The sequence below is a fragment of the Urocitellus parryii genome, chromosome 15 (genome assembly GCF_045843805.1).
Source record: "Urocitellus parryii isolate mUroPar1 chromosome 15, mUroPar1.hap1, whole genome shotgun sequence".
NCBI lineage: Eukaryota > Metazoa > Chordata > Mammalia > Rodentia > Sciuridae > Urocitellus > Urocitellus parryii.
Genome location: NC_135545.1, coordinates 274818 through 293102, shown reverse-complemented (window position 1 = coordinate 293102; position 18285 = coordinate 274818). Strand labels below are relative to the sequence as shown.

Here is an 18285-nt window from a genome sequence, read left to right as displayed (position 1 = left end):
GCTGGTGGGACATGTAGTCCGCGCCCTCCTCGGTCGCCTGGGCCACCCCGCGGCCCATCTCGGGGGCCGGGGGCGGCTGAGGAGGCGGCGGGGGGACTTCCGGCCTGTGGGGCCGTTGGGCTCCGGCGAGCTGGACCCGGCGCCGGGAGGGACCGCCCGGGCCGGCGGGAAGACTCGCTCGCGCTCGGGCGCGGGAGACCGGCGTTTGGAGGGCAGGTCCCGGGAGGTGTCCGCGTGGCGCACCGGGGCCCATGGCCGGCCCCGCGCAGGTGAGCGCCGGTGACGAGGACGCCGGGCCGAGGGAGGGCCCGGTGCGGGCAGGGGGGCCGCGGCCGCCAGGCGGAGGCGCGGGTGAGGCCGGCGCTGGGGTCCGCGCCCCGCACCGGGTGGGCACCCGCCGGGGAGGGGGCGCGTCCGGGGCCGTCGGCGCGAGGTCGGGCGGGGCCGGTGCGTGGGGCCGCGGGCACCTGTCGCGTGGGCACCTGTGGCGGCTGTGGGTCGGACGCAGGGCTCAGAAGCCTCCTTGTGAGGTGGGGGTCTAGGAAGAGGAGAGGCATGAGGGTCTGCGTGTGGGGGAGGTGGAGCTCACAGGAAGAGTCCTGCCCGTGAGTGACCCGAGACACCGGCGAGGACCTGGTGTGCAGAGTCCAAAACAAAGTCTCCCCCCACTGGCCGACTCCGGCCTCCGCGGAATCCACCGCTGCAGGTGATGTTCGCCGACGTGGCCGTGCATTTCTCCTGGGAGGAGTGGGGTCTCCTCAGTGTGACCCAGAGGAGCCTGTACCGAGATGTGATGCTGGAGACCTCTGCGCTCGTCGGCTCACTGGGTAAGTCTCCTTCGCCCCCAGCCACTGACACCTCGGCCCTTCCCCTGGACCACGGGGGCTGCTCCTTCCCGGGGTCCCTGTTTGGGGTTTTGTGAGAGCCAGGCCTGGCTGTGCCCTGTCTCTGCCTCTTCCTGAGCAGCCGTCTTGGCAGCCTGTAAACACCTGTGGCTCCAGAGCCGAGTGGAGCAGGATTCGGGGGCAACTGGTTCACTGTTTGACCCCCGAATCCCACACACCTCTGACACTCTGGCCCTTTTACTGCTGAGGACATGTCCCTCCTTGCTCCAGGTGTGCTTTCTTTTTCCACAAGAAATTTTATAGGGCCCTCCCCGGACCAGGCCGGAGCATGAACTTGAATCAGTACATCATTCTGGGGAATACTGCCATCCTAAGTCTTCTAGATCAGAGAATGTGGGGTGTCGTCTCGTTGATAGAGTTCTTTAGGTTTTTTCAACGTCTTAAGTTTTCAGTGTACAGAACTTAACTTCTTTTGTTAATTTATTCCTTGGTGGAGCAGGGGGATGCCTTGGTTTCATTGACAGGCTCATGGCATGCTGGATACCTGTGTACACTGGCATTTTGTGTTGAGGTCAGTGACTGTACCTTATTCCCTCCTTCCTTTTCCCTTGGGACACTGTGCAGTTTTGCCTTCTCCGTACCATGACTCTCAGGCTTTAGATAACCTCACCTAGTGGCCTGTGAGATACGGATATATCCTTAAATGTTTTTTGAAGACCAGCTGCTGTTTCATAGCAGTTTTGCTGGGACAAACACCTGCCTCTTCACAGTGCTCACTGTCACCAGCATCCAAGGCCCTGCTGACAACCTTTGGATACAAGTGTCTTGGTAACCACAGGTTTCTTCCCTGCATTGCACCCCATTTTGTGTCCTCATCTCCATCCAGGTCTTCCTGATTCTGTGGTCAGTAGAGCCCAGTTCTGCTTGTCCAACCTTTCTTCCTCTAGACCTTTCCCAGCAACTCATAGCAGTTCTTTGGAGTCCCTTCTGGGAAGGTGAGATGTGCACTGGTGATGAAGGTACCTCCCTTCCAGCCCCACTCCAGCAACGGGCTTTTTCTTGACTTCAGGTTGTCTGTGTAGAATGAAGGATGAGGATGCCCCTCCCAAGCAAGTGAAGAGTTGCAGAGTCGACCTGTCAGAGAAGCCTTTTGTGTATGAAAGGTTTGTGAAGGATGGCCCAGTCACCACAGGCTTCCTCCAGCACCAGGCCACCCCTGGGAAGCTGTGCAGGACCACTAGGCACAGAGCAGTCTTCCCCTCCAGCTCCAGCTGTGGACAGCAGCAGAGAGTCTGTGCTGCTCAGAAACCCTTCAAGTGCAGCAGCTGTGGGAGAAGCTTCCTGAAGGCCTTTGCTCTCCTTGACCACTTGATAACTCATTCTGAAGAGAAACCTTTCAGGTACCAAACAGGCAGAACTGCCTTTGAGGAGAAATCAACTCATATTAATCACAGAAAAATTCACACTGGAGAAACATCCCATGTGTGCGAGGAGTGTGGGAAGGCCTTCAGTTACCCTTCTAAACTGAGGAAGCACCAGAAGGTTCACACAGGCGTAAAACCTTTTAAATGCAGTGAATGTGGTAAAACCTTCAGCCGCAAAGATGCACTTGCTCTGCACCAGAGGATTCACACTGGAGAAAGGCCTTATGAATGCAGCAAATGTGGGAAAGCCTTCAGCGTTCTGTCCACCCTCATCCGACACCGGAAAGTTCACAATGGAGAAAGGCCCTATGAGTGCAGGGAATGTGGGAAGTTCTTCAAATATAACAATAGCTTCATTCTTCACCAGAGAGTTCACACTGGAGAAAGGCCTTTTGAATGTGAGCAATGTGGGAAGACTTATGTGACCCGTTCTGGCCTGTATCAGCACTGGAAAGTTCACACTGGAGAGCGGCCCTATGAGTGCAGCCTGTGCGGGAAAACCTTTACCACCAGGTCCTACCGCAACCGACACCAGCAATTCCACACTGAAGAGAGGTCTTATGAATGCCCAGAATGTGGGAAAGCTTTCAAACACAGTTCTACCCTCCTTCAGCATAAGAAAATTCATGTTGAAGAAAGGCCTTAGGAGATCAGGGCATGTGGGAAAGCCTTCAGTCACTGGCACCTTGCTCAACACAAGAAAGGGGATCAAGATGGCCTTTGTGCTGGTGGTGGTGGTGCACACCTGTAATCCCAGCAACCAGAGAAGAGGAGGCAGGAAGATCGCAACATTTTTTTTTTTTTGGAGAGGGGAGTGCCAGGGATTGAACTCAGGGGCACTCAGCCACTGAGCCACATCCCCAACCCTATTTTGTACTTTATTTAGAGACAGGGTCTCACTGAGTTGCTTAGTTCCTCACTTTTTGCTGAGGCTGTAAACTCAGAGGATTGCAAATTTGAGGTCAGCCTCAGCAACTTAGTGAGACCCTGTCTCCAAATAAAAAAATATAAAAGGGCCGGGTGCAGTGGCACATGCCTGTAATCCCAGCGGCTCAGGAAGCTGAGACAGAAGGATCATGAGTTCAAAGCCAGCCCCGGCATGACGAGGTGCTAAACAACTCACTGAAACCCTGTTTCTAAATAAAATACAAATAGGACTGGAGATACAGCTTAGTGGTCGAGTGCCCCAAATTCAATCCCTGGTACTAAAAAAAATAAAAATGGTGACCTTTATGAGGATGCTAACTGAAGGAAGCCAAGCCTTGAGTGTCCCACCAGTTCCCTGGGGAGATGGCCATGTGTACCAGGTGTGTGGGAAACTCTCGGGAGCTACATTGCACTCTGACCTGCCCAGGGCTATTGACTTGGTTATCATTGCCAGTTTCTGTGACTGAAGTCATCTCCCCTCCACCACCTGGCAGGTCCCCACAGTGTGCATGTGTCACCCAGTTGGTGCAGGAAAGCTGACCTCAGGACCCCTCCCTTGGTAGAAGAGAATTACCAATGGCAGAGCCCATAGCAGGCCACTTTTCCTCCCCTTGCCAGGTTCGGCAAGTACGTGACCCAGCTCTGACCAGGAGAAGCTGAGCTGGACTCTGCTGGGCCTCCTCAGGGGTATTTCCCATTCTCACAGAAACCATCAAAACTATCAATGTGGTGCTTTCCAGACCATGGAACAGGCTACTTCCTGCTGCTCTGGAATATGGGGCAGTAAGTTGGACACCTTTCATTCTGGGGGTTCTGATCCCTTGTATGGAAAGATGGTGCTGTGAATGAAGCAGATCGCTTTTGTGGGGCTCCCTACGTTCTGTCTTGCCCTCATGGCAACAAGAGAATGGCAGAGGATAGCTGTAGTTGAGGTTGGCCTCATTTGCACTGGTTCCTGAGTCCTTTAGGGAGAGACTTGTAGTCTGATGGCTTATTTGTGGGTCCAGAGCTCAGCCTGAAGAAGGCAGTGGTTGGTATGAGGGCCTCGGTGTGTCTAAGGACAGCAAAAGGTCTCTTGTTCCCAGGGATTTGTCCATATCTTCCAGCTTTGTTCAGAAGCTTTTGCAGAATCAGCTCAGAAGCCAGATCTCTAAAATCTAGGATATGTAGGTAAGTTCCAGATGAAACCATTTGGGTAAGGTGAGTGAGTGCAGAAATACGGAGTGAAGTAATATAAATGGGGTCTAGGAAACTGGAGGGCCTGAGGCACTCGTAGGGAGACCAACACGTACACAGTATTCCAGCAACTGTGTTTCCTGGGAGGATTCCAGAACTCCTCAGGAATTGCGGGCCTGTTCTCTGTGGCCAGGAACACTGGCAGTACGTAATCTCCAGGTTTTTGATTCTCCGCCTCCTTGAGCTGTTGTCCTAGGACTGAGAGAAGGAAGACCCAGGCATCTTGGGATGTGGCTTCTGGGCTGCAGCTAGTGCTCCCGTGTCTCCAGATACTGTGGCCTTCGTCGTTGCAGTTTTTCAGCCATGGTGGCAGGGCTTTCCCTCCAGAGCTCCAAGAAGAGAGATGGTAGGATCAATATATGGGTCAGATCTTCTAAATTGTGGGGTCTTGTGATTTAAAAAAAAAAATTGGAAACTGTTTCCTCAAAAGATAAATAAAATGTCAGTTCAGCTCAACTTGTGTGTTGTCGGTAGCTGTCCTTCACAGGACGGCATGTCTGGGAGAGAGCAGGAGCACCCAGGACCACATGCTACACACACCATTCCCACACTCCAAACTGCATGTAGGCCTGCTCTGCACCAGAGCAGAGAGTGAGTTCCTGTAAAAAGTGAGACTGGCCCGTCTGGTCCCGGGCTTCCAGCCTGACCATGTGATTTCTTCTGCCATCCATCATGAGGCACTCACCAGGGGCCAGATAGGGCTGCCTGGTTGGACTTTCACCCCCAAAACTGGGAGCTAAATTGACCTCTCTCCTTCTCCTTCTCCTTTTTATTTATTTATTTATTTTTTAAGAGAGAGAGAGGATTTTTCAACATTTATTATTCAGTTTCCGGCAGATACAACATCTTTGTTGGTATGTGGTGCTGAGGATCGAACCCGGGCCGCACGCATGCCAGGCCAGCGCGCTACTGCTTGAGCCACATCCCCAGCCCCTCCTTCTCCTTTTTAAATAAAGCAATGTCTTTATTTTACTTTATGTGGTGCCAAGGATCGAATCCAGTGCCTCACGCGTGCACTCTACCTCTGAACCACAACCCCAGCCCTTAACCTCTTCTTATAAAGTACTGAGCACAGCATTTAGAAGGATGAGGCAGGAGGAACGCAGGTTCGAGGCCAACCTGGGCAATTTAGTGGGATCCTGTCTCAAAAAGGGCTGAGAGGGGCTGGGGATGTGGCTCAAGCGGTAGCGCGCTCGCCTGGCATGCGTGCGGCCCGGGTTCGATCCTCAGCACCACATACCAACAAAGATGTTGTGTCCGCCGAGAACTAAAAAAAAAAAAAAAAATCAAAAAGGGCTGAGAATGCAGCTCAGAGGCAGAGTGCTTGCCTAGCATGCTTAAGCCCCGGCTTCCATCCCCAGATCCCCAGTCCTGTCCAAACAACAACAACAGCCAAAAAAAACAAGTACCCAGATGTAGGTCTTCTATTACAGAGACCCAGGCAGCAAAAGACAGTCCCTCAGCCCCAGGTAACTGGAATTATAGGCATGCAGGGCTCACAGTGAATGCAAATGTCCTGGAAGTCTTGCCTATGGGGGTCCTCCCTGCAGTGGTCACCACATGAGTCGCACCCTCTCCTGCCAAGCATGTCCCAACTTGGTCTCCACACCCACTGATGAAACACACTCTTCTAGCATGAAGACTAACCATGTGTCCTTCACACCTTACTATTCTGAATTGACCTTCTCCATACCAGGAAGCTACCAACTGCACATCACCTGCCCAGCGACATCAGCCTGTCCCCAGTGTTCGCTCTCCCAGCCTGAATCTGTGGTGCCATGAGTCCTTCCCATTGGGCTTAGAATAAACCAAACACCTCACCCAGCTTGCAGCGCCAGTATGACCCAGTTCTTGACCTCAAGCCCTGCCTTTTTCTCCTGACCTCATGGCTCTCAAATGCTCAGGTCATTTCCTAATTCACCTCTTTGGAAAGGCCTTCCCAGCTACCAATGTGAAGTGATGTTCATGGCTTTCTGCCATCTCCCTTGAATGTTCTTCAGAATCCTAGCTTCTGTAATTTTCCTATTCTTTGGTCTGTATGTTAATTCTCTCTATTGCACATCAGCTTGAGATGAATATGTATACTCCAGTCAACAGGCAAGGGCCTGGCACACAGGTGGGCCTCAGGGACATTTGTCTAGTGTTTAGTTATTCTGCAAGATCCGTGCAGGGCCCATATCATAGCCCCACCATCAGCTGAACCCTTCAGAGGGAGAGAGAAGAGCACCATATGGAAAGAAAGTACTAGATGCCTCTCCCTGAGCTCAAGCTTGAGTCTTCTCACGTACTGATCTCACACTGTGTGTATTATTGCTGTGTACTGGAGACAGCTGGCCCCACAGGGGAAAAGCACATGGGAAATATGATATTTTCAATGGGTTTATCAGGACACAGTCCCATCCTAGGTTGAGATGCATCTGTATAGCCAATTTAAAGATTTTGTTGAATTAAATTTGTATTGAAATTTTCCAGAAATATTTTCCCACATTTATAAAATAAAAGTCACATAAAAATTCAAATATTTGACTCTTCCAAAACCAGGAGATCAGGGAAAACCATGTTAACTCCACTGTGCTTTCTCTCAACTCCTTAAAAAATAAGAGACCTAGCCAAGTGCAGCGACTCACACCTGTAACCCCAGCCTCTGGGAAGGCTAAGGCAGGAGGCTCATGAATTCAAAGCCAGCCTCAGCAAAATCGAGGTGCTAAGCAACTCACCTGTCTCTAAATAAAATACAAAGTAGAGCTGGGGGTGTGGATCAGTGGTTGAAGGCCCCTGAGTTCAATCCCCAGTACACACACAAACACAAAAAAGTCATAGACCAGGGGCTAGAGCTGGGGCTCAGTGGTAGCTCACTTGCCTGGCAAGCGTGAGGCAGTGGGTTTGATTCGCAGCACCACATATAAATAAAATAAAGGTCTATCAACAAGTAAAATATATATATATATATATATATATATAAAAGAAAAAGTAACAGACCTGCTGGGTGACAACTACATGTGTGATGCTTAAAGTCATGCTTTGCAATTGAGTCTAGAAACCTCACTACTCACATGAGCCACTCTCCAGACTAAAAGCTCTGCCTGCTGTCGGGTTTGCTACGAGTACAGCAATAGCTGTGAGGTGAACCACTTAGGAAACCAAAAAACAGTGATTTGGATTTCAGTTCTGGATGACCCCCAGCTCTGTAGGTCCTGAGTTCTACACGCCCTTACCCCACTTGACCATTATTGGAACATGTCTTCATGTGCCTTCAGAATGGATGGCCATGTTCCCCTGGTTCACCAGTCTTCACACCCTGTGTTTCTATGGCAACCAGTTATGGATGACCTCGGTAGGTCTGAGTCAATGACACCTGCCGGCTGGGTTCCAGATTCCATGAGTCATGATTCCTGGGCAGGTCCCTGGAGACACAGCCAGTCGAGCGGGACATCTACTGGGCAAGGGTTTACCCCATTCTTCAGGGCTTTTGTGGGCCCACGGGGACCCTGGCTATCCAGACCACATGAGGCAGTCCACTGAGCCCAAATCTTTCCCTGGACTAAGAGCTCTTCCTAGCCACGCTTCTGTCAGTGGGACTCAAAGTTAGTGTCACCCAAAAACCTGTGCCTCTCGGCATTCAGCAGTCCACAGAGAGCTCCATGCTGCTAACACCGTGTGGAAGCTTGGAAGCAGACCTTCCCCAGTCGACATCTGGATGTCAACCTACCAAGAGGCACTCCGACAAGGGCACCCGGGTTTCTGAGCCACAGAGACTATGAGTTAGGACAGTTTTGAGCCACTAGGTTAGTGAATAGATGAATGGGTGCCGACATAGATAGCTTCTGCAACAGCAAAGGGTCATGGTATGTGGCCTCGAGTTCCCCTGGTTCACCAGTCTTCACACCCCGTGTTTCTATGGCAACCAGTTATGGATGACCTCGGTAGGTCTGAGTCAATGACACCTGCCGGCTGGGTTCCAGATTCCATGAGTCCATGGCTGTGGGCAGGGTCTGGCTCATGTTGGCTCCCTCACACTTTCTGTTGCATCCTCTAGTGATAAAAGGGTCTTCCCATTTTTACCAAACTGGTGGGGCCTCTTTTTGATGGGAACTTTCTACGATCTTCGTAACATGGAGAGGTGACTGAAAGCTTCCTCCCTTCCTTAGACACAGAGGGTGTTTCCCAAGTGTAATTTTTTTTTTTTTTGGTCATTGATTAGGGTGGGTTTCCTCCCCAGGGCCTTTCTGCACACCAAGAATTCAAAGTCTCTTTGGTGTGTCCTCAGGTGGCCAAAGCCGCTGCTCTGGGAAGGTTTCTGTCTGGCATGGCCAGCTGGTATCACCAACTGGAGCTGTGGAGGAAGGTCTTCCCTCTCAGCTTTTTGTCTGTGCGCCCCTGTACTGTGGGTGCTCTGGCAACATAAGAGACAAGGACTCCCAACATGCCATTCCCGGGGATTCCCATTGCTCGGGTGCTCCCATGCTGGAAGAGGGTGGTTGCCCTGGGAACAGCTTCCCAGATACCCAGTCCTGGACAGGGTCCTCTCTCCTGTGAAAAATGTTCTTAATGAATGAGGTTCTGCACCATGTCACATATGGAAAGGCTGTCTCCACTGGGAATGGTCCTGCTGCCGGTGGCTTGATCCATTCCCATGGGTAGGTTTCTACCTGGGATACTCTGCCTGCCATTCAGTCATGAGAGTCCCTAGTGCCTTTGACAGGTCAAGAGTGCCGTGGTCAGGTGAGAGGAAGGACAGTCGTCATGGGGCACTGCACACACCACACCAGTGAGCCAGTGGGGTGACCCAAGGGCTGGGGAGAGCAGAGGCACCTGGGACAAGTGGCATTCAGGGATGTGAGCCTGGCCCTCTTTTATAGGGCATCTGTTCACATCCCAGCTAGTTCTCCCATGAAGCATGTTAGTCTGAGGGCCAGAATCCATAGCACAAAAAAACGACGTCTCACATCACATAGATTATGCTGAAACAATAGGATTATGAAAAGGTGTTTCTTAAATTTTTTTTAGTTGTAGATGGACACAATACCTTTATTTATTTATCCTTATGTGGTGCTAAGGATTGAACCCAGGGCCTGAAACGTGCTAGGCAAGTACTCTACCACTGAGCCACACCCCAGCCCATGAAAAATTCTAATAGGCAATGAACTTTAAACATCAGACTAGAGTATTCTGGACCTCAAGCTCCTTCTTTTTCTTTTGGGGATTTTAACAATGTTCCACCATGGACACTTACCACTGAGCCACATCCCCAGCCCTTTTTACTTTTTGAGACAGGATCTCACTAAGTGGCTGAGGACTTTGCCAAGTTGCTCAGGCTGGCCTTGAACTTGCAATCCTCCTGTCACAACCTCCCAAGTTGCTGGGATTGTAAGAGGGTTGTTACCTTGTAGGTGTGCACCACAGTGCCTGGTTTCTGAAATACCAGATCTGGCAACAGTGTTCGATCCCTCATCTCCCTGTGCCCACTCTTCTGTTGGACAGCGAGTTTGCAAAGCCATGAAAGCAGTGTATTAGAGTGCTCAGAAACCCTGGTCAGTTCACAAAACCTTTGAATTCGAGAGCCTCTTGCCACTTACTATCTATACTACAGTCCGCCATTTCTCTCAGCCTGAGTTCTTGCCTAGAGGGTGACAGATGCCACACACAGCTGGAGAAGTAAGATGAATGCTCACAAAGCTGCATTCATTTGCTTCCACGTGGGCTTCTGCCATGGAAGATAACACAGGTCCACAGCTCTTGAATTGCTCTCATACCCTCACCTTGATGCAGAGCTATGGCTGATCCTTTGTCCAGGATGGCCTACCGTTTCCCAATCTCTCCCTTTTCACTACTTCACACCCAGTGTTCTTCTGTCTGCATCTATTACCCGCCGGGCCCCTGAGGTCTTGGCCCTAACCCTGATTAGGAACCAGAAGCCAGCTTACCTTCAGACATCTGGGAGACCCTGAATCCTCCTGGATAATCAGGGACTTGCCTCCTGATGCGGGGCGGGGGACCCGTTCCAGTGTTGCAGAAAAACTTGCTTTTACTTAGGGTGAGCTCTGTGCCCGCAGGTAACCCTGTTACATAGAAGCCATTATGTTTACTCCACAGACTTCCAGTCTCTCCATGTTCTTTAGACAGGAGGGCAAAGCAGGCCAGGACCAGATAGCAACTCCCTGCCCTCCTGAGCCCTGAGGCCGAGGCCCAGGCCACTCGCTGCTCTCAACGGCCATTCCCTATTCTACCCATTCCATTTCTCAATTTACCCCCATGGAACCCCTAAGATTAAAGGTGTTTCCAGGAGGGGGATTAATGGGCTCACGGAACACATCGCCGGGGTGTCCAGGAGATTGACCACATCCATGAAGAATGTACATCTTCCAGAAAAGAGCACACTAGATTCCCTGTGAGGCAACGGGAAGCCATTCCAGTGGGCATAGGACCATCCTGACTCCTCCAGGAAAGAGGATGGGAAGCACAGGGAACAGCGTTCCCCGTGTGTTAGAGTCCCCCTGCAGATGTCTGAATCCGGGCAGGATGGAAAGTGGTCATGGTTTCTGCCTTATGTTTCAGGGCCAAGACGGCTTGGCCTGGTCTCCTGGGCTTGTCCAAAAGGGCCGAGTTGGCCGGGCACAGTGGAGCACACTTGTAATCCCAGCAGCTTGGGCGGCTGAGGCAGGAGGCTCACAAATTCAAAGACAGCCTCAGCAAAAGTGCGGCCCTAAGCAACTCAGTGAGACTCTTGTCTCTAAATAAAATACAAAAAAAAAAAAATAGGGCTGGGGATGTGGCTCAGGGGTGGAGTGCCCCTGAGTTCAGTCCCCAGTACCAAGAAAAAGGGATGGGGCAGAGTTGCCTTTGGTTGTTTTTTTTTTTTTTTGGGGGGTGGGGGTGGGGGTGGGGGTAGTGGTGCAGGTGCTGAGGATCAAACCCAGGGCCTCACACATAGATTTTAATTTAATATATTTACAAATTTATCATGATACTCAGGACAGAACCTAGGGGCACTCTTCCACTAAGTCATACCTCCACTGCTTTTATTTCATTTTTAAGAAATGTGAGACAGGGTCTTGCTGTGTTGTTCAGGCTATTCTCTTAACCTGTAATCCCCCTGCCTCAGCCTCCCAAGTCCCTGGGGTAACAGTCCCTGGGGTAACAGGCATGTGCCACCATGCCTGGCCAGATTCCTTCTTCCTTCTCCTTCTCCTTCCTTTTCCTTCTCCTTCTCTTCCATTTGGATGGCTATCTGTGGCAGGCCAACCTTACGGGTGACTGAGTTACACTCCCCAGCTGGGTGCTGAGGCGCTCAGTCACAGAAATGGGTGTGTCTTGCTACAGCTCCATGGGTGAAGCTACGCTCACCTGTTCCTTTGTAACATAACCCCTGCCCTGTTTAGGATAGAATCTTCCATGGAAGTGCCTTGTGTGTGTCCCCTTCTCTTACTGTGCCCTTGGGTGTGGCCTACCCAGGTGTCAGTCAACCTGCTGACAGTGGACATCATGAAGACAGACTCAGCCCCCTGAAACCTGACCCCTGGCCTCATTTGAATAGCTTCTCCTCAATAAAAGGGGTCAGCGTGTGCTCTCGCTCTCTCTCTCTCTTTCTGCAGACCCTTAAGGTCAGAGGAGCCGTCACAGCGACCCCAAAGAAAAAGGTATTTGTGTCTCTTGTGTGGTTATTTCGTGCAGCCCAGTTAGCCCAGTTTAACTGGAGTGGCCCCTGAGCCTTTTAGTCGTGAGAACAGAAACCCGGCAGCTATCTAGTTGAAATAATCACATCTACTACCCAATATTGCTTTTGTTCCTTTGCCAAGATTAATTGGTCTGGGTTGGAGCTCTCTGTTCTGTTCCATTGATCTATTTGGGGATCTTTGCCAATAATCTACTGCCCTGATTACTGTAGATTTAAGTATTTTATTTTGCAGTGCTGGGGGCTCAAGCCAGGGCTTCATGCATGCTAGTTAAGCACTCTACCTTTGAGTTACACCCCCAGCCCTTTTTTTTTCTGGGGTCACACAGAGGCTTTATTTATTTACTTATTTATATCATTTTTAAATTTTTAAAATTCTAATTTGTTATATATGACAGCAGAATGAATTATAGTTCATATTACACATATAGAGCAAAATTTTTCATAACTGATTGTATACAAAGTACCTTCACATTGTTCGTGTCTTCGTACATGTCCTTAGGGTAATAATAAGAGGTTTTAATTGATCCCTATGATGAACGAATGTAACTCCCCTGCCAAGGCCTCCTTTTCATTATTTCTCAGGGCCTTGTCCTGTCTCCCAGCCCTTTTTATTTTATTTTGAGACAGAGTCTCACTAAGTTGCCCAAGCTGGCCTTGAACTTGTGATCCTCCTGCCTCAGACACCTAAGCAGCTAGGATCACAGGTGTGCACTGATGGACCCTGTTTGTATTAAGTCTTGAAGTTAGATAGTGTCAGTCCTTCAGCTTTGTTCTTTAATTTTTTTTTCTTTTTTTTTTCTTTTTTTTTTTGTTCTTTAATTTTTTAAAAATATTCTTTTAGTTGTTGATAGACCTTTATTTTATTCATTATTTTATACATGGTGCTGAGAATTGAACCCAGTGCCTCATACATATCAGGCAAGCACTCTACCACTGAGCCACAATCCCAGCCCTGTTCTTTAATTTTGAGTTGGCTATTCTGGGTATTTTGTCTCCCCACATAAACTTTAGATCAGAACATTGATATCCACGAGATAACTTGTTGAGGTGAGGCATGGTGGTGTACACCTGTAAGCCTAGTGATTTGGGAAGCTGAGGCAGGAGGATCACAAATTCCAGTCCAGCCTCAGCAACTTAGCAAAACCCTCTCTCAAAATAAAAGATAAAGCCAGGCAAGGCGGCACATGCCTGTAACCCCAGCAGCTCAGGAGGCTAAGGCAGGAGGATTGTGAATTCAAAGCCAACCTCAATAAAAGCAAGGTGCTAAGCAACTCAATGAGAGCCTGTTTCTAAATAAAATACAAAATAGGGCTGGGGATGTGGCTCAGTGGTCAAGTGCCCCTGAGGTCAATCCCCAGCACTAAAACAAACAAAAAAAAAAAAAAAAAAAAAAAACCATGAAAAGGGCTTGGAATGTAGCTCAGTATCCCTGGGATCAAAACTTGTTGACATTTTTTATTGGGATTGCATTGACTCTATAGATCAAGCTTGGAATAACAATATCTTGACAATATCAAGTCTTTCTGTCTATACATAAACATGGAATGTCTCTTTTCATTCAATTCTTTGACTTTGTCCACCAGAACTTTGTAGTTTTCCTCATATATTTTATGTTTTATCGATTCATACCTATTTAATTTTAGGATACTAATGTGACATTGTTTTTCAGTTTCAAATTGTACTTTGTTGGCACATAGGAAAGCAATAGACTTCTGTATATTTGTATCCTCCAACCTTGCTGTGATTGCTTATTAAATCCAGGAGTATTTTGCTGTTGTTTATTACTTCAGATAATAAACAACAGCAAAATACTGTTTTTAATTTTAATTTTTCTGTTTGTTTACTTTCACCTTTCCTTTTCATTATATTTAATAATTCTGTTCAAGATAATGTAAATTGTTCAGAAAATTGTTTTCTTTTAATGTCTTCTGGAATGTTACATAATTTTTTCTTTAGCCATTATTGCCAGAATTCCTATCTTCATCCCAGTGCTGGTGAAGACAAAGATAAAATCAATCTACAGCTTCTGCAATAGCTATCACTGAACTGCTTGCAGAACTTGCCTGGACTATGTATCACTTGTATGCATTGTGAACTCACTTGTATGCATTGTGAACTATCTGTTGGTGCAGCGACTTGTGGTAGTGTTGGGGTATTTTTGCTGATGGTGTCATCGGTGGTACAATTTCTCCAAAAGGAGCTGTCAATTGGCTTGGTGTATCCTCCTCCCTTCTGCTTGTGATTGTCGTTCAGCTAAAATTTGGGGGCCAACAGAGGTGAGGCAAAGAACCTCACCCCCACCCCCGCTGGTACAAAGACCTCTCCACAGGTGTGGCTGTATGCTGGACCAGTAGTCAATGACGGGTAAAATCCAATTGCAATGGTATAAACCTAAGATAGGAGGCTGACGCCTTGAGGTCAGCTCATCCGAAGACCGGTAAGGACCATATGTAGTATTGGACAACCTAAGGCAGGCACGGTCCCTAAGCCACATGCTTGTTGTTTAAACAGAGAGGGGGAGATGTTGAGAGCCACAGCCAAAGGGGCCCCAGCAAACTTCCAGCTGCCAGCTGATGATTGGCTCACAGCAGCCCCCAGCAAACTTCCAGCTGCCAGCTGATTGGCTCCTCTGCGGTGATGCTCATTGGGCTGTTTCCCTGCCCTTTCAGACCATGGAGCTGCTCATTGGGGGACTCTTTTTGCTCCGCCCACACGACCCAGCCAATCGGCCTCAAGAGCAGGAGGGGAGGGTTGAGAGGCTTGTGGGAAGCCGGTGGTGGCAGTTGGGCTCTGAGGGAATTCCTGAAGAGCTGTGTGGTGCGGTGTGTGTGTTCTAAAAATAAAGTTCGTTTCTGCTTGACAAGTGGCTCGTGAATTGTGCCCAGCCAGACTGCGGCAGTGGAGGTGGCCCAAGCAGATTCTGTGGGGGGGCCAACCAACCAATGTTTCCTGAACTGCTTCTGACTGCAGGCCCCTGGCTGGGGCCCGTAGTAAACAGAGCTGAGGTGATGCAGTGGATGTGGTCTTCACCACAGGTTCCTGAACGGAATGGGGAAAACAGAGATCTGACCAAGCAGAGAAGAAACGAGGCGACTCCAGGCAGGGCTGTTTCCACTAGAAGTTTGAAGGAAAGGAAGGAGCCAGAAGTGACAGCAGGAATGAGCATCGTTTCAGATTGGGAATCAGAAAACCTTTCCCAGGAGGCAACTCCAGGCAGAGTGTCCCGCACAGAAGGAATCATGGTGTCCATGTCCTGTCAAGAATGAGCATGAGGGGCTGGGGATGTGGCTCAAGCGGTAGCACGCTCGCCTGGCATGTGTGAGGCCTGGGTTCGATTCTCAGCACCACATAAAAATAAAACAAAGATATTGTGTCCACCTAAAAAACAAACCAAAAAAAAAAAAAAAGATTCTGTACACTAGGGTGCAACTTGTATTTTATTATTAGCAGGACAGGAACTAGTGCAAGAAAGTCACTGCTCCAAGGGAGGTCCTACCTCAGTGACAGCAAACCCAGCAGATGAAAGCCACTGTTATTTGACACTAGGATTATTGGCTGGGGCACAATTCACATCCTTGGATTTAGGCCCTCTGAGTCCTCAGCTTTCTGCCCACGGAAGGATGGCTTTGAAGGGAATAGTTCTGAGACACTACAAAAATCCACAAAACTTAAGATCATTTGCTTTACCAATAACCAGTATGCTGCTGGTTGCACTCACCCTAAAGACCATAGTGGTGCAAGATAAATGTGCGCAGGTCTTCTTAAAAGCTGCTGAGCCATCTCTCTTGTGGCTGAAGTCACAACACATTTGACAAACACTGAAATCAGGCCTTTTGCTTTATTTTTTTTCAAAGTTATATTTTTAACTGCTGCTTGTTAATTTTTATGGTATAAATTTCTCCACTGTGGTCAATTTCACCCTACCCATGGGATGTGAATATAACCAGTTCGGAGCCTCTGCAGTCTGGCTCAGGAACACCGCAAGCCTGTCCCCTGCACTTACCACAGTCTCCTTCCCTCCCTCACCTCAGAGCCATGTTTCTGCAAAAACACCTGCCCACCTCATGCAGGGGCAGGTCCCAGGAGACAGAGGCCCCTCCACATTGCTGGGACATCCATGAAAGCAAAGGCACCAACTCTTGCTGCCCAGATGTACTGGAGACTGGACACCACACACCAAATTTCCAAAGCTGTGGACACCATAGGAAGTCCAGTCAATAGGACACATGAACTGGACTACAGAGTGTGGGGAGTCACTCTGAATGATTCACGCCTTCCATCTGAAGCGAGAGGCTTTGACCGGTCACTACATTTCGTGGTGACCTGGATGCTGTCCTGGTCCAGGAAGTTGAGGGCATGTCTTCAGAGGCAGGCGTCACTCCATGTCACCCATGGAGTTGAATTACACTCACCTGTTCCTTTTTTTTTTTTTTTTTAAAGAGAGACTGAGAGAGGAGAGAGAGAGAGAGAGAGAGAGAGAGAGAGAGAGAGAGAGAATTTTTTAATATTTATTTTTTAGTTCTCGGTGGACACAACATCTTTGTTGGTGTGTGGTGCTGAGGATCGAACCCGGGCCGCACGCATGCCAGGCGAGCGCGCTACCGCTGAGCCACATCCCCAGCCCTCACCTGTTCCTTTGTGATATTACCCCTTTGCCCTGTTTGGGATGGAATATTCCTTAGAAATGCCCTTTTGTGTCCCTTTTTCTCCCTCTGCCTTTGGGTGTGGCCTTCCTAGGTGTCAGTCAACCTGCGGACAGCAGACTTCAGGAAGCTGGACTCAACCCCCTGACACCTGACCCCGGCCTCATTTGAATGGCGTCTCCTCAATAAAAGGGCTCAGCATGTGCTCTCTTAATCTTTCTGTGGACACTTAAGGTCAGAGGAGCCAGGACCCAAATAAAAAGGTCTCTCTGTCTCTTGTGTGGTCATTCCGTGCAGCCCATTCCCCTGGAGTGACCCTGGGTGCTTTAGTCGTGAGGAACTCAACAACGGGGCCATCAGTCTGTCCCAGAAGGCCTCAGGCCTCGAGGAATTTGACTGCACTGAGAGCTGATGCTTACTGTGACGCGTCCTGAGCTAAATGACACCACACGCCCCTAACAAAATCCTTCTCCCTTGCCCTGTTAGAGCCCAACTAACTTTTCAGTCTCTCCCCAAAGAGGGTGGAGCCTCCCAGATTAAAAAAGTGGTTTCAACAATAAGGACTTTATCACCACACTGTGAAGGATGGATGATATGGAGGCTGAACAAATTTTTTTTTAAGACTTTTAAAAATACCTTTATTTTTATGTGGTGCTGAGGCTCGAATGCAGTGCCTAATGCGTACTAGGCAAGCGCTCTACCACTGAGCCGCAACCCCAGCCCCACAACCGGAGTTTTGACCAGAACCAGGAAGGGGATTGCTCCTGGAGAGAACTGGGTCAGGGTGGTGACTAAACACTGGGGACAGAAGAGATGGGAACTTTAGAGACCCTAAAGGGCCCCGATCCTGCTCTTCAGGGATGGGAGCACGTGTTGCAGAGGCCGTCGCCGTCAAGGTGAGAGGGTACCTGGTTGTGACATTCGCTGATGAAGAATCTGGACAGGTCTCAGGGATCACAGCTCCTAAAACACTTCCCGAATATCTGACACTCATAAGCAACTTCTCCATGAGGGGTGTCGGGATACACAATCTTAACTTTTGGTTGATGGCTTCCTCACAGATTCGTCTCACAGATTTCACTGTTGTCAGTTATTGTTTGCTTATTTTATTTTTTATTTTGTGTGTGTGTGTGTGGTGCTGGGGATTGAGCCCAGGGCCTTAGGCATGCAAGGCAAGCATTCTACTGACAGCTATGTCCCCAGCCCCTGTTTGCTTAAATTTGAGATAAGGTCTCATTAAATTGCCAGACCTGCCTCAAACTTGTGATTTTCCTACTTTGTTCTGCCAAGAAGCTAGGATCACAGGAGAGTACCACCACACCCCGCTTCACAGAAATTTTTCGTTTGAGGCCATTTATAGTGAACAAGAAAGCCCGAGGTAAGTGCTTTCCCACACTGTCCACACTCCCAAGGCCTTTTTCTAGTGCTGAAAGAAACTGGAGCTTTAGCCGAAGGTATGCCCATGACCACTGCACTTGGAAGGCTCTTTTTTTTTTTTTTTTTGGTACCAGGGATTGAACTAAGGGGCACTCAAC

General features: G+C 49.2%; 1 protein-coding gene across 3 annotated transcripts; it reads left to right on the top strand.

Annotated features, from left to right (window-relative positions):
* The first annotated feature begins 33 nt into the window (after positions 1-33).
* Positions 34-4896, top strand: Znf584 (zinc finger protein 584). Of its 3 annotated transcripts, XM_077792872.1 has the most exons (5): positions 34-91; positions 166-269; positions 707-827; positions 1732-1840; positions 1928-4896. In XM_077792872.1, exons 2-5 carry the CDS (start codon positions 252-254, stop codon positions 2913-2915), a joined length of 1236 nt encoding a protein of 411 aa, XP_077648998.1. In that variant the 5' UTR covers positions 34-91; positions 166-251; the 3' UTR covers positions 2916-4896. The 3 variants fall into 3 exon arrangements, with proteins under 3 accessions (XP_077648998.1, XP_026235549.2, XP_026235550.2); XM_026379764.2 differs by having other exon boundaries at positions 34-269; XM_026379765.2 differs by lacking the exon at positions 1732-1840 and having other exon boundaries at positions 34-269; positions 1915-4895.
* Positions 4897-18285: the final 13389 nt, after the last annotated feature.

What these genes read in the sequence shown, in the direction of transcription:
- Znf584 (XM_077792872.1), top strand. An exon ending in TGCGCTCGTCGGCTCACTGG is followed by an intron (nt 828 to 1,731) that starts GTAAGTCTCCTT and finishes ATCTCCATCCAG; the next exon opens with GTCTTCCTGATTCTGTGGTC. An exon ending in TTGGAGTCCCTTCTGGGAAG is followed by an intron (nt 1,841 to 1,927) that starts GTGAGATGTGCA and finishes TTGTCTGTGTAG; the next exon opens with AATGAAGGATGAGGATGCCC.